The following is a 15,014-nucleotide window of genomic DNA, read 5'->3' on the forward strand; positions in this document are numbered from 1 at the left end:
GCCTGCGCTTTCCCACCACAGACAGAACACGTTTCCCGCAGGCCCCCTCAGATCGGGAAGCCTTGTGAGCCCTGCCCACATATTCCCTCCTCCCCTCCCTTCTTCTTGTCCCCGCCAAGCCCTCAGCCACTTCCCCCGACAACTCTCACCCTCCGAATATTTGAATGAGAAACCAGCACCCTTCAAAATATTACCAATTGGGTTATTCATACTAGAACAGAATCATGTTCTCAAGAACCCAAAATTTCTCCGTGGCCGGAGGCGACATTGGGTAAGAGTGCAGAGCCAGATGCCTTCCACGTCTGCCTCATTTAAGACCATGTTAGAATTACTGTCCCAAACAGAAATGCCCCAGTGATGGTGGGGAGGGAGGCAGCCTCATGTGACAGGAAACGCAGACCTGCAACAGACACACCAGGGAAAGGAACCCAGTGAGCCTGTATCAGAGCCTCCCTGGGAAACAACCTCCCCCAGAGAATCCTCTGGGCTGCAGAGTTTTCTATTCCCTTTGAGCTAGCCATGACCTCTCTCTTCTGGAAAGTTTTTTTCCTTTTTACCCTGCCCTCTCCTTCTTCACCCTCACCGTCACTCCCTTTTCTGTTCATCCTCTACCACCTTGTATGTTTATCTCCCTGCCCCTGAAATGTCTACGGTGTGGATTTGCCTGTCCCCAGCTCTGGCCAAAACTGAAGCTCTTGTAAGGCTGTCCACCAGATTCCCTGCCCACAGGGAAGGTTCAAGATAGCAGACCTGGAAGAGAAGGAGTTCTTCCTTTGTTTCTGCTCGCCTTGAGCTGCCACGTTGCTCAGCGCCTTGAAGGAAGCAGAGTGGTGGTGGAATATGGGAGTGAGGGAGGCACAGAGATCTTTTTAAGTGGCCTTCACAGGGTGGTTTCCCCACTGAGTTCGAAGAGTTGTAAGCCCTCAAAACACCTGCCATGTATTCAAGACCAAAATGCACTCCAAAGGCAATACAAACAGGCTGCCATGCTGCTCATGTGAAGACGGAGTTGACGACTGCAGAAAAAAAGTCACTCCCATTATGACGGCTCAGACCCTTCCGAGCTGCCTGCTCCCTGTGCCTGCCTATTCCCTGAAATTGCTTCAATAAAATGTCACCGAGCTCTCTAGGTCTCGATTGAGTCTGCATCCTATCCCACACTCAGAGGGTGACCTTGGAAATGGAGTTCTCTGGGAGCAGGTTCCACGTACCCACAACGCTTCCTCCAGGGCAGAATGGGAGTCCCCTTCCCCGGACACTCTGCAACAGGGCCCCCACCACACTTCTGCCTCCCACCGTAGCCCGTGGTATCTTGGTACACCCCTTACCTCAGTCTTCCCTCCCCAGCACTCCAGAACCCAAAGTCAAGACCATGCAAAAAGGGACAGTGTGAAATGTCACAGTTACACTGAGAATGGCCGTGCGCAAGAAACATTTGAGTTCCAGTCTCCTAATCTAGAGGTGGGGAAGCCGAGAAACAGAGAAGGCACAATGTATATTGGAGGGAAAACCCCTGATTCCTAACCCGGGCTCCTCCCCATCAGAGCAGTAAAGCACGGTGACATCAGAAAGGATGGGACTGGATCCCAGCCTATCCCGGACGAGCTGTGTGGCTTGAGAGTTTTACTTAACCTGCTGCTCCTCACTTTTTTGATCTGTAATATACAAACTACATCATGGTGTCGTCATAAGAATTAAATAAGATAATAGAGCCCAGGGTGGTCCCAACACAGAGTAAGCACCCAATAAATGTTACCATTATTGTTGTTGACTTGCTTTTGACCTGGAAAAAGGTCACAGTGTGGAAGGGAAAGGCCAGTTGGCCACAGTGGTTTCACTGGTGGGACGGATGGAAAGATGGAGGTGTTTCAAGCATCTCTGAAGAGCTGTGTCCTGGGTGCTGGGGAGAAAGCCTGTGTCCTGCTTCTACCTGAACAATTCCTGAGAACAACGACCATCCCCAGAGATGTCCTTGGGCCAGAGCAGGCTCTGTCTACCTCAGGGAGGCTCAGGATGGGGTGGGGAGAAAGGGAAAGGAAACCTGACCTACTGGCTGACATCAGTACATATTTTGGGGGCCTGTTGGAGGATGGAGGGAACAAAAAGTGTCCACCTAACTGAGAAAGTAAGAAACTTGAAACCAAAAACCAAGCAACTTGAAACCAAAAATGAAAATCAATGGATCAGTTTATTACAAGGCAACTTACTCACAGGGTGGGATCAGGTGGACCGCGATCCGGAAGCACTCGTAGCTGTGCTCTACACCATCCAGGGGCCACTGGGACAATTTTACAGTTAACTTGGAGTACAGGCCTAGGTGCTTACAAACAGGACATGCATTGCTAAGTCAAGATTTATGAATGGTAACCATTCCCGTGGGTGCCAGGAAAATGTCAGGGAAGGTTGTCATCATTGGGGACCAGCAGAGCACAGGGACCTCCTGTTCCTAATGATTATTAAACAATATCTATTACCTACAAAGCCTTTGATGACAGAGAAGTGATTTACTGCACAGTATAGTCCTGGGTCAGGTCAGGGGAAGGACAGGAGGAACTGTCTGGGCCAAGATGGCGTCAGTTATGCTAACAGCCATCCAGGGCCCCAAAGAGTCTCGGGGAAAGCATCCACTCCTCTCCCCTCCTCAAGCACCAGGCACATCTTCTTGAGTCCCCTGAAGCCTTATTTGGACTAACCAAGCCCTAGAGACAATAGTCTATGTCTGGAGCCTTCTATCTCAGGAACCCTAGAGGGACAGGGGGTAGGTAGCTGAGCCGGAGCCAGGACCCCACCTGGACTGAGGAGGCCAGGCCCCCACCTGCTTAAGGAGGTTTCTCTCACACCAAAAGCCTCCCTCCCTGGGAGCTTCTAGGACCAGCTAGGAGCCCACGGAGGGCACTCGGGTCTGGAGCATCCACAGAAAAACATAGAAACAGCCTTGGAGGAATAGAGCATCCTCAAGCACATCTAATTAGGCCTCTAATCCCGGAGCAGCCAGGGTAGCTCATTCATGACCCCGCCTCCCCACCCCCACCCCATGAAAGGGCATAAAGTCCCAACTCTCCCTTTCCTTGAGGCCGAGCCACTGAGTACGCCAAACATATCTGTCTGGTTGGCCCCTTTCATCGCCTCCGTAAACAAGGAAGGAGGACAAATAGGATTTTCACGGGACCCATTAGCATTGACCACTGGCTCCTGCTCTTTGCTGCCCTAATTATCCACCCTGGTACTTAGCAGCTGCCACTATGCCAAGCTCATAAACCTGATTTCATGGTGATCTGGGGTTTGGCCCAGATCAGCCCTCCATCCCTGACTATATAAAACGGGAGAGGCTGAGCTGACCTGTAACTCGCGCCTCCATCCTTCCGCCAGGGCCGCGTCTCTTTGCCTCTCGCTCGCACCATGTCGTGCCGCTCCTTCCAGCAGGGCTCCAGATGTGGCAGCCAGAGCTTCAGCTCGTGCTCAGCCATCCTCCCCCGGATGGTCACCCACTACGCAGTGAACCAGGGGCCGTGCCGGTCTGTGGGCAGCAGGGGCCCCCGCGCCCTGGGCTGCCTTGGCTCCCGGAGCCTGTGCGACGTGGGCTTTGGGAGGCCCCGGGTCGCCTCCAGGTGTGGCCTGCCTGGCTTCAGGTACCGAGTGGGTGGCGCCTGCAGGCCTTCTGCATGCATCACCCCCGTCACCATCAATGAGAGCCTGCTGGCCCCACTCGAGCTGGAGATCGATCCGACCGTGCAAAGGGTGAAGATGGACGCGAAGGAGCAGATCAAGTGCCTAAATGACCGCTTTGCATCCTTCATCAACAAGGTAGGAGAGGGGGTGCAGGGGTCCAGGAGGCGGAAGGCGCCCTGTGGCTGCCCTGGGAACAGAGAGACTGACATTGGAGTGGTGTATCCGCTGGCCTCTCCTGTGCTCCACGATCCCTAACCACTGAAAGCTGGTTAGATCAGGCTCAGCACTAGACATTTCTGCTTGCTTTTTTTTTTTAATACATCATCTCTCTCTGGATATTATCTGATTAAGTCACCAAGGGAGCCTGAGGTCAGACTACAAGAGGAGCTTCCAAAGGAATGATAGATACTGAAAGGGCAAACCAAAGAGGCAGAGGCCTGCCCTTCCTCACGAGGCTTTAACGAAAGAGCTGCCTTTTGAGGGCATGAGCTGGAGTGAGACCCTGGGGCTTGGAGGCGGGGACAGGCACTGTGACCCTGGAATTCGCCATCAGCTTAGGTCTGGGATGAGAAGGTAGAGCAGTCAGAGCTAGGGATACAAAGTGGCCGTGACCAAGGTCATACATGTGTCAACCCCCTGAGCCACAGCTCTAAAAGCCTTCAGGGAAGGGTGATGTGCTGCCTTTGGAGGACGCTGAACTGGCCTGTCACCTCGGCTGCTTCTGGGCCTGTCCCTATACCCCAGGGAGGCTCTCGGGGTCAGGATACAGGACAAGGGCGGACCTGGTGTTTCTGGTGACCCCACGTTTCGGGCAAAGTGTCCTGGACTGGCAGTCAGGAGACCTGGACCCTGGTGCTGGCTCCACTCCACTGCTATGAGGAGGCCATCTGCAAACCACTCACCTTCCCAGCCTCGGCGACCCTGTTGCCCGGTGGGGAAAGGGGGCAGAGATGGTGGGAGAATTAAAGGAAGTAATATATGCAAAAGTGCTCCCCAAAGGAACTTGTTTTAGTAAATGGGAACTGTTAAACTGACAGTTTTATTTTGAAAGCTCAGTAAGTTCTGGTTGTAAACTCATCGCAACAACGTGGGCCCTGACCGTCAGCTGCGCCACACCACCTGCTATGAGGCTGGGAGCCTCCTGGTGATGGGGCCGTTGACCAGAAGGAAGGCAGCATTACTTCCTCTGCCATTTTCTTGAGATATGGTGCACAAGATGCGGAGGACCTGCCCCAGGCCTCTTGGGAAAGCCCTCTCTCCGTTACAGTCTGTGACCCTGGGTGGGAGGTGGTGTCCTATAAGCCACCTCGGACAGGGGAGACACAGAGACACAGCAGCTGTGTGTCGGGGTGGGAGCACAGACAGATTCCACTGCTCCCAGCACTTACTCTCTCCAGCCACGGTCCCCAGGGTCCCCACGGCCCTGTGATATGCTGTTCTTGGCTGCAGGTCCGGTTCCTAGAGCAGAAGAACAAGCTGCTGGAGACCAAGTGGAACTTCATGCAGCAGCAGAGGAGCTGCCCGAGCAACATCGAGCCCATCTTCAAGACCTACATCTGTGCCCTTCGGAGGCAGCTGGACTGCGTGACCAGGGACCGGGCCCGGCTGGAGTCCGAGCTCTCCAGCCTCCAGGACACATTGGAGGCCTACAAGAAAAAGTGAGTCTGCCCTGCTGCCACCCCGCCGGGGGACCTAGGGCAAGTGACATCAACATTCAGGGCCCCGGTTTCCCCATCTATAAAATGGGAAGCCAAAGACTCAGTTCATTAGGTGGTGGCACAGTCAGGGGGGATAATGCAGGCAGAGCATCAAGGATACTGCCCGTCTGGCTCACGGTAGAAGCTCCGCGATTGTGGATCTGTCTTCCTCTCCCTTCCCGCCAGCCTCCTCCTCCCTTCACGTAAAACAGGTTTTCTCCTGCCGTCCTCGGGGCTCCAGGGCTCTGCCCTCCCACCTGTTCTGCCTTATCTTCCATCAGTCCCGTGACAGATCCCGAGCACTTCTTAGCACCCTAACAGATCTCCAAACCCTCCTCCCTCCGAGCTTGGGCTCCCACTGTTCTTTCTTCTTGATAAGCCCCTCTCGGGATTTCTTCACAACATTCAGGCTAATACAATATCTCCCACCCTGCCTCCTCCTGGCACAACTGGAAGTCATCACCCCCAGTTGCGCCATCTCCCCATCTCCTTCTCACTTCTTTGTGGCTAAAGGTTATGTAGTTGGCTAGACTTGCCCTCCCTGAGAACAGCTCCAGACCTGACTCACACAGCAGAAGACAGCAGAGAGGCATGTGTTCACGAAGAACTCACAAGCTAGCAGGTTCAGTGCTTCTTGCAAGAAGCTGAGGCCCAGATAAATTGCCTCATGGTCCTGAGTGGGTCTCTCATGTCGGTGGGGGAGGGCTGAAAGACACATCTCCATTGACAGTGTGAATATGGAAAGAGCAAGGATTTGGTGGACTGGAACCACTTTGGGGACCACACTGTGTAGGTGTCAGCCACACACCTCCTTGGGGCCAGATGCTGTGCTGGGCAGTGTGAGTGTGATAAAGCTGGGAAAGTCTGGTTCTTCCCCCAAGATGCCCCAGTCCAGTCGGCACAGACCTCCACGCATGCACACCAACAGCTACAACATGGTACAAGGCAGGAGGGGAGAGGACTCACAAGAGAGTGAGAGAGCAGAAGTGGCCCAGGAAGGCTTCCTGGGGGAGGGGACATTTTGCTCCCAGGCCTTGAAGGATGTTTCATCCCATTTGCTTCTTATAAAAGAGGATTCCAGAGTAGACCATAGAAAAGGAGATGGGACAGGAGCAGCTGACAAGGAAGGACCAGAGTGTGCAAGTGAGAGGGGACAACTCAAGCAGACTGTGACAGGCGAGGTGTGGCGAGGTCATGGGTGGGGTGAGGCCAGCCATCTCAGCAGGAGCAATGCCTTTCTTGATGGATACAAGATGGGCAGGAGACATGTTTTGAAGCTCAAGATGAGGACTTTAGATTTTAAAAGTGGGGCAATAGGAGAAGGAGAAGACCAGGTGGTATTTTAACACTAATAACAAACACACAGTACCCTGTGCCAGGCCCTGGCCTGGTGCTTTGGAGAGATTAACTTGTGTGATAATTGTAACAGCTGTGAAAGGCAGGACCAGGGTTATCCTCATTCTACAGGTAGTGAAACTGAGGCCCAGAGAGGCCAAGTCACTTACCCAAAGTCACATGACTAGCACAGAATAGAGCTGGAGTTGAAACCCAGGTGGCAGGCTCAGCGTCCAGCACCTGCCTGCGGCAGACTTCTGCTGGAAAACGGAAGCATGGGCGTCAGGAAGCACCAGGAAGCTTTTTATGGATCCATGTTGCTCATCAAACTGAGTCATTCCAGCCAGACCAAACCCCTGACCCTGATTCTGTTGCCTTGGGGGACAGTGAGTGGGCGAGGAGTTCCCTTGGAGCCTAGAGGAAATAGGTGGGCTGTCTCTGAGGATCTGGTAAAGCGGGTAATTGCTACCTCTGCAAGTGAGCTGCGGGCAGACACCAGGCTCAGAGCACTCCTGGGAAGGAGGGGCACGGGGTCAGCTGGCGTTTCAGCGACTGCAGCCGGCTCTCAGAACAACTCGGAAAAGACCGCTGTGCCAGCAACAGGCGGCCAACTCTTCACCGCCTTCCTAGAGGAAACGACTGGATGAAGTAAGGTTCCTCAGCAGCAAGATAGGATCAAGATAGCTTTAAGAAGGACTTCCCAGAGAATGATTCAACACAGGAACAGGCTACTGGGCAATGGGGTGGAAGGTAAACTTGCAAAGTGTTTAATGAGAGGCTGTGATAAAAATCATCTGTGTTGAGTGGCTGGAGGAGCCAGAGGTGGGGCTGGATCTGGTGTCTCCCTGGGGGCATTCGGTCAGTGAGAGACAGATTTGCCCCCAGAGGCTCCTACGCTCAGGCCTGATACCAGCACGCTTCCAAACCCCACAAGCCCAACTAAGACATTTTCCCCTGCTCATTCCACCAGATATGAAGAGGAGCTCTCCTTGCGGCCCTCTGCTGAGAAAGAGCTTGTTGCCTTGAAGAAGGTGAGGGAGGGTGGCCCGGGGAGGGGGAAGGCCCCCTGAGCTGGCCCACTGGGATGGGGGACGCTCAGCCTTGGGACTGTGTCCAAATGTGCCTGCAGCCCACCCACCTCGCTGACCCCGGGGCCAGCCCCACTGACCGTGGGAGGCAGGAAGGCCAGCCTCCCCTCCCCTTGTAGAAGGGCAGTGACGGACCTGGCCTCTACCTCCCATCTCGTGTTAAGGGTTGTATTTACACCTGCCCAGGACACTGGAGGCGTGGCAAATGCCAAATCGAAAACAAAACAAAAACTCTGACTCAGACCCCCAGAGAGGAAAACCATCTTGACAATCCCTCTCGTGGATAGCTGTGTGTTTTCTGGCCCGAAGTCCACGGGGAGCTCTGAGGAATGTATTCACGGCTCCTTTAACCCCATTCCCTTCAGATGCTTCCCCATCAGGATGCATGGGGTCCTGGGGCTGGGGAACCCTCACTTCATCCTTGGCTGTGTCACCCCTTCACTTCCACATGGGCCTAAGTGAGGAAAGGTGGGTCCCATACCTGCCACCTGCCACCAGCTTGCCTGGGAGGCGACCCAGCTGGCAGAGGGGAGGCCCCAGGTGATGGCTGTCACCTTTCGGGCTGCAGGATGTGGACACGGCCTTCCTGATGAAGGCTGACCTGGAGACCAATATGGAGGCTCTGATCCAGGAGATTGACTTCCTGAAAAGCCTATATGCAGAGGTACCTGCAGCCAATTCTGTAGGGATGGCGGGGTGGGAAAGCTCCCGCCCTGTGGGTACATTTCAGGCTTAAAAGTGAGCACGTGAAGAAACCAGCGTGGGACAGCTGGTTTTCCGGCAGAGAGACCCCCAGAAGGCACACGGCCCAGACCTCGGCTCTTGGGTCTCTGTGTAACTGGAGGGTGGGGACGAGGAGCAGGTTGGTCATGGAAGGCCGGGACAGCTAGGCAAAGCCTGCACAAGTTCGCCGTGGGAAGATCAGAGCCAGCTCTCCTTCTTTCTTTGCCCCCCGCTCCCCCACTTTCTCCTCAAAGAGCTCACCCATTCTACCCCGGGGCCCCCACCCCTAGGAGGTCAGCATGCTCCAGTCTCAGGTCTCAGAGACCTCAGTCATCGTGAAGATGGACAACAGCCGGGAGCTGGACACGGACGACGTCATTGCCCAGATCAAGGCGCAATATGACGAAATCGCCAGCCGCAGCAAAGCGGAAGTGGAGGCCTGGTACCAGAGCCGGGTGAGGTCTGGCTGGGGCCTGGGGGACCCTGGACCCACTATCCTCCAGGCAGTGGGTGAGGAGAGAATGAGGGCCATGCCACGCCCAGCCCCCACTGTTTCGGCCAGGCCTCAGGCCAGGTGCCCGCAGAGTGTGTGGGAGACTCCACAGCCAGCCCAGGCCTGTCCTCAAAGCTCCCCAACTTTATTCACCCCCAGACTCGTGGGAAGTGCCCTCTTAAGTAGCATTCAGGGAAAACTAATTGGCGATGATGGGAAAGAGGACTCTGGGCTTCGGGCGTGGGAAAAGGGTGCTGGCATGGGGTGGGTACTAATGGTGGAGCAGGAACGGTGATTAAGGTGGCCCCAGACTTAGGTAATTAGGGGCTTGCTGGGAGGGCACTGGTGTCCCCGAGGCCAATTTGATTTCATAAATATCATCATCTCAGTCTGGCTGCCCCATCTGTGAAAGGCACCATTCATTCACTCACTCACTCACTCACTCATTCCCTCATTCATTTATCGAGCATCCATCGTGTGCCGAGCACCATTCTAGATGCCAGAGGTCCAGCAGGGAACAGCACAAACATTCGCTGCCTTCGTGTCACTTTCATTCCAGAGGCAGGGGCAGACCAACAAGGCAAATAAGTACAGTGGATGTATGTGAGATGGACACGCGCTATGGAGAAAATACATCAGGGTGAAGCGTAGTGAGTGTGATGGGAATACGGTTTTTAATAGGGTGGCCAGGGAAGGAGGGCCTTACTGGGGTGTGTGGAACCACGAGGATACTGCGAGTCATGCCATCCCTGTCCTCAAGGAAATTACGGTCCACGGGAGAGAAACGTGTAACCAGCCGAATGGAAATACAAGGTAGCATGAAGTGACTGCTGAGGTGGAGCTGCAGGCTAAGGGAGTAGGATGATGATGGAGGGAACAAATTGTGCCTGGAGAGGCAGAGGAGCCGGCATTTGATCTGGATACGGAAGGCCAAGTATGACTCCCATAAGCAGAGCATGCGGGAAGGGGCGTCTGGCTGAGAGCCAGCAGGAGCCAGGCCGAAGAAGCATGAAAGGGAGGTGTCCCTGGTGTGAAGCACCATGAAGGAGATGGGGCTGGAGACACGGGGCCAGATCACAGCAGATCTGCGGAGCTGTGCTGAGGCCTTTGGACTTTTTTCTGAGGGCAATGGGTACCGGTATCCAGAGAGTGTCCCAAACAATGCTCTGCTGTTTTTCTGGAGATCCATGGGGATCACGGTATCAAACCCTGGCCTGGAATCAGCTCCCTGTGACTCAGTCTGTGGCCCGTCCACGGCCAGGTTTTGCTCCGGCTGACCCCTCCTCCAGGTGGGCTCAGGGAAAATAACCTCAGTTTCCCATCTTCCTAAGTTAGAACCAGAAAGATAACTCTATTATTTAAAAATTGTACTTAACTGTGAGGATCAGAAATCAATAATAACAATAACAGTTAAAACAAGTTGGATTTTTACTTTTCTCTCAAATAATTTGAAAGTACAGAAACAAACTGCCCACATATGACACCAGGGTTCTATGTTAACATCAGAAACACAGGCTCCTTCTAGCTTTCTATTCTGTCATTCTTAACACAATTCTTTAATCCTTATGGTTGCCTCATGTCCCAAGATGGCTGCAATACCACCAATCTCGCATGTTCATTCCAAGCAGGCAGAAGATGAGAAGGCAAAAGGAACATGCCAACTGAGTCATCTCTGACTAAACAGCTTTCCTAGAAGCGCTACCCAGCAATGGCCATACACCTTGTTGATGAGAAAGCTGAGAAATATTCTCTTATCTAGGCTTCTGTTTGAAGAAGAAGAGAATGGATATTGATTAAGCAACTACAGGCTTTTTCACAGTAACCAAAGAGATTGACTTGTGCTTGTTTTGCATTTTTATGCAAAATGCTCTCATACATTAAATGCAGAAAATATAAAGTTGGCTAATTTTTAAAAATCTATTATTGTAATCTATAACACATTATTCAAAAACTAGATTCAACGTGCGAAGTTTAAAAAAAATGTTAAGCCAAGTTAGGAATAACATTGCATTTTATTTTCAATTGTTTTGAAGTAGAATATACAAACATATTCATCTGGGAGGGGAAGACATGCTGTGTCCTCAGTCCTTGATCTGTTTGTTAGGTACCCCAGGCTGAGCACAGAAACCCTTTCCAAGGTCCAGAGCAGGGCTGGAGAAAAAGGGAGGGAAATTCCAGGGCAGAGAGAAAAGGAAGAAACACAGAATCGCTAAACAGAGAGGAGGGGAACTTGGAGCTTAGATGGGGAATTTAATAAGCCTGAAGGTTCAGGGCTGGGAGGTGAGAAGGGAATAAGGAGCAGCCCAAAAATGGACCTGAAATGGACCAGAAATGGAAAGGGGATGGGGAACAGAACAAGTATACCAATCCAGAAGCACCTGATCCAGGAAGTTAGGAGAGGAGACACTGGGGACAGGGGGGATGGGCGCTGGGAGGGACTCCAGTGTGGGTGCCCAGGTTCTGACCTCCCTGTCTGGCAGTATAAGGAGCTGCAGCTGACAGCCGGGAACCACTGCGACAACCTCCGCAACAGCAAGAACGAGATCCTGGAAATAAACAAGCCGATCGAGTGGCTGCAGCAAGACATTGAGAACGTCAAAGCCCAGGTGAGGCCATCACAGGGTAACCTGCCGTCTGGTCCTGGTCACGCAGGTGGATCCAACCTCCCTGGGGGCCCTGTTGAAGAGGGAATAAACTTGTGCTGTTTCCCACGCGAGGGAGCAAGCCCTTTCTACCAAAGAGCCGGCCCACAGCAGGAAGAGGAAACTCAGGAAACAGCGAGGCCCCCCAAAAGAGGCTAGACAACCTACTTTCATTAAGATGAAATAGCAAGGATGCTTCACTAGATGGGAGAATAGAAAAGATGTTTTCCATGGCCCCTTCCAACCAAAGACTATAATTTTATGATCCTGAAATTCAAGGTAACTCTGCAGAGTTCAGAAAATCAGACCCACTCTCTTCTCCTAGGCTAGTGAAGACCAGGCAGACACTTAAAATCTATTAGTCACAAAGAAATTGCTTGGCATATCTAAGAGGAAACTCTCAGATCTCCTTGAGGTGTTATAGACAGGAGAACTGGTCCCCATCCCCTGGAGGAACCAGATGTCACAATCCTAGGGTGAAACCCACAGCAAATCTGAATCTGGCACATAACCATGATTGCAGGATTGCTCCTGTGTCCCTCCTTTACTCTCGCACTATCACACTCACAACACTTCTGACACCAGATGTGGGGGAAGAGTGGTCCCACACCAACCAGTTCTGCAACACCAGCTGGGTGTTCTACAATTTAACTCACTTCTAACACTACCTACCTAGAGAGAGCATCAGATCCCACAGGTGAGGACCTGTCCCACAAGTCCCACAAGACTGCCCCCAGTTCAGATGCCAATCACAAGTCCCGGTTGGGTTTCTGACCAATCAGCTATATGTTGGTGGTCTCCATGACCTCTCTCCTTGGGTTCGATTAATTTGCTGCAGTAGCTCACAGAACTCAGAAAAATAGTTTACTGGTTTATTATAAAAGGATATGCTTATGCTGTTTATTGTCTGTTAACTGTATCTCAATAAAAAGTTCTTAAAAGAAAAAAAAAGGATATGGTAAGGGATACAGATGAACACCCAGGTGGAAAAGATGGATAAAACAAGATGTGTGGGAAGGGGTGTGGCGCTTCCATGCCCTCTCCAGGCGTGTCATTCTCCCCACACCTCCAGCCTGGAAGCTCTCCGAATCCTCTACTGTTGGGACTTTGTGAAGGCTTCCTCACATTCATTACCTCCATTTCCAACCCCTCTCTCCTCTCAGGAGAAAGGGGGGCTGGGCTGAAAATTCCCAGCTTCTGATCATGACTTGGTCTTTCTGGTGACCAGCCCCCACCAGGAGCCCACCTAGAGTCACCTTATTTAAACAAAAGACATTGCCAATACCCAGGCAATTCTAAGGGGTTTAGGGACTCTGTGTCAGAAACCCGGGTCAAAGACCAAATGTTAGAACCAAGGATGCTCCTACCGTGCTTATCACTTAGGAAATTTCAAGGTTTGGGGGAGTTCTGTGCCAGGAACTAGGGGCAGAGACCAGTGTGTACTGTTTTCAATTACCTCACAATGACCGTGTCCTCTGTTCCTCTGAGAGTCAGGCCAGGGCTCCAGGGCACCCCGTAATACCTTTCTGTGCCCTCTCCCCGCCACCAGCGCTGCAAACTGGAGGCCGCCGTGGCCGAGGCGGAGCAGCAGGGCGAGGCGGCCCTTAATGATGCCAAATGCAAGCTGGCGGGGCTGGAGGAGGCCCTGCAGAAGGCCAAGCAGGACATGGCCTGCCTGCTGAAGCAGTACCAGGAGGTGATGAACTCCAAGCTGGGCCTGGACATCGAGAGCGCCACCTACAGGCGCCTGCTGGAGGGCGAGGAGCACAGGTAGGTCAAGGATGGGCACCAGGTGTGTCTATCCTGCCCTCTGGTTGCTGCTGCTGCCATTGCCCAACCCACAGCCGTGGAAAACCTAAAACAGCACGCAGTCCACAGGCCCTGCTCCTTGATACGGTCCACGGTGCAGGCAGGAGGAGGGGGTGCCGTGCATTTCTTGATCTCATTTTCTGATACAGTTCCCTTGTGTCTCCTTTTCCTCCCACCCCCAGGCTGTGTGAAGGCGTTGGGCCCGTGAATATCTGTGAGTAGATCAGCACCCCCAGGGGCTCCGGGGTCTTGGGAGCTGATCCACCCGACGTAGACCACACTGCCCCTGCCCAAACCTCAGCCTGCCTCCCCCGCCCCAAAGGAAGAGTTCTGTCTGCCCAGAGCGCCTGGATGGAGAGGCTTTCCCTCAGGGCTACCCAAGTCTATAGGAATCAGAAGTAGGAGCAGACATGCAGCGTGGTCCCAGTGCTTCAGGGCCCAGAAGCTGCAAGGGACCACATAGACAAGGGGATGCTTTTCCGGAGAAAGAGGATTTGAAGCAGGCTCAGACAAATAGAAAAAGAGAGCATGTGGCAGAAGATAGGACACGAGGAGAGACACATGGGGGACTGCTAAGCACATTATGTGGCTGGAGTGGAAGACATGGAAGTTGGTAGCTGGGATGGGGGTGTCCTTAGAAGTGAGTGGCAGCAGGTGGGGGTATGGCCTGACTGATATGTTTCAGGGCAGGGCCCTGAGCATCCCTTCCTGTTCTCGCAGCCGTGAGCAGCTCCAAAGGTGCCATCCTCTATGAGCCGTGTGTGGTCAGCACACCCATGGGGCACCAGTGTCCATAAAAGCAGCGGGGCCTGCAGCTTCGTGGGCATGGGTGAACTCTACACCCCCTGCGAGCCCCAGGGGCTCCTGGGCTGTGGAAGCAGGCAGAGCTCCAGCATGAAGCTCGGGGCTGGGGGCGGCTCCTCCTGCCACAAGTATTAGGGCCGTCCCGGAGGCTAGAAGCCCAGGGGACAGGGCACCAGCCCCCAGCCTGGATGTTGTCCCTCTGCCACCTGGGTTGAAGACAAGGCTGTTCCAAAATCCCAACTTCTTGTGCTGATTGATGTTTTCCCTTGGGTTTTCACTGGGAGCTGCCCCTCAGGTATCTTCAAGAGTCACCTTTCACTTAGCTGCGTGCAGACCCTGAGCTTGGCCCTGGGGTGGGGGTGGGAGGCAGAGAAAGAAAACGCATCCCCTGTATCCCTTGGACTGCTGACAGTCAGGCTCTAGTGCAGCCAAGAGAATGGCAATGGCCCCCAAACACTTCTCTTCCCCATGAGAAGGCCAAATGGGCACATCACAGGTCTGCATCGTGGATCACCCCATGGAACTTTCCCCACAAAGCCAGCCTCCCCGACCCCTGGATGTTCCCCTCCAACTCTTACCTCGGTCTCTCATGCACCTAAAAAGTGAACTCCTTCTAACACCCACCTAATACAGGCACTATTACAAATATCCAAAAGGAGACACCCCCAAATCCCATTGCAAATTCCCAAGCCAAGTGCCAGGATTTCAGCTTCACTCAGGACCTGTCCATGGTCCTCTCAGCTAGCACACAGAA

The 15,014-nt window shown here is 53.2% G+C and overlaps 1 protein-coding gene across 1 annotated transcript; it reads left to right on the forward strand.

Annotated features, from left to right (window-relative positions):
- Positions 1-3,399: 3,399 nt before the first annotated feature.
- KRT82 (keratin 82) lies at positions 3,400-14,395 on the forward strand. Its single transcript, XM_057701956.1, is given in 10 exon segments — positions 3,400-3,804; positions 5,119-5,327; positions 7,672-7,732; positions 8,358-8,453; positions 8,803-8,967; positions 11,486-11,611; positions 13,197-13,417; positions 13,639-13,670; positions 14,177-14,234; positions 14,236-14,395. Coding segments are annotated over 10 exon segments (1,533 nt in total).
- Positions 14,396-15,014: the final 619 nt, after the last annotated feature.

Source organism: Hippopotamus amphibius, chromosome 12 (genome assembly GCF_030028045.1).
Source record: "Hippopotamus amphibius kiboko isolate mHipAmp2 chromosome 12, mHipAmp2.hap2, whole genome shotgun sequence".
Lineage (NCBI taxonomy): Eukaryota > Metazoa > Chordata > Mammalia > Artiodactyla > Hippopotamidae > Hippopotamus > Hippopotamus amphibius.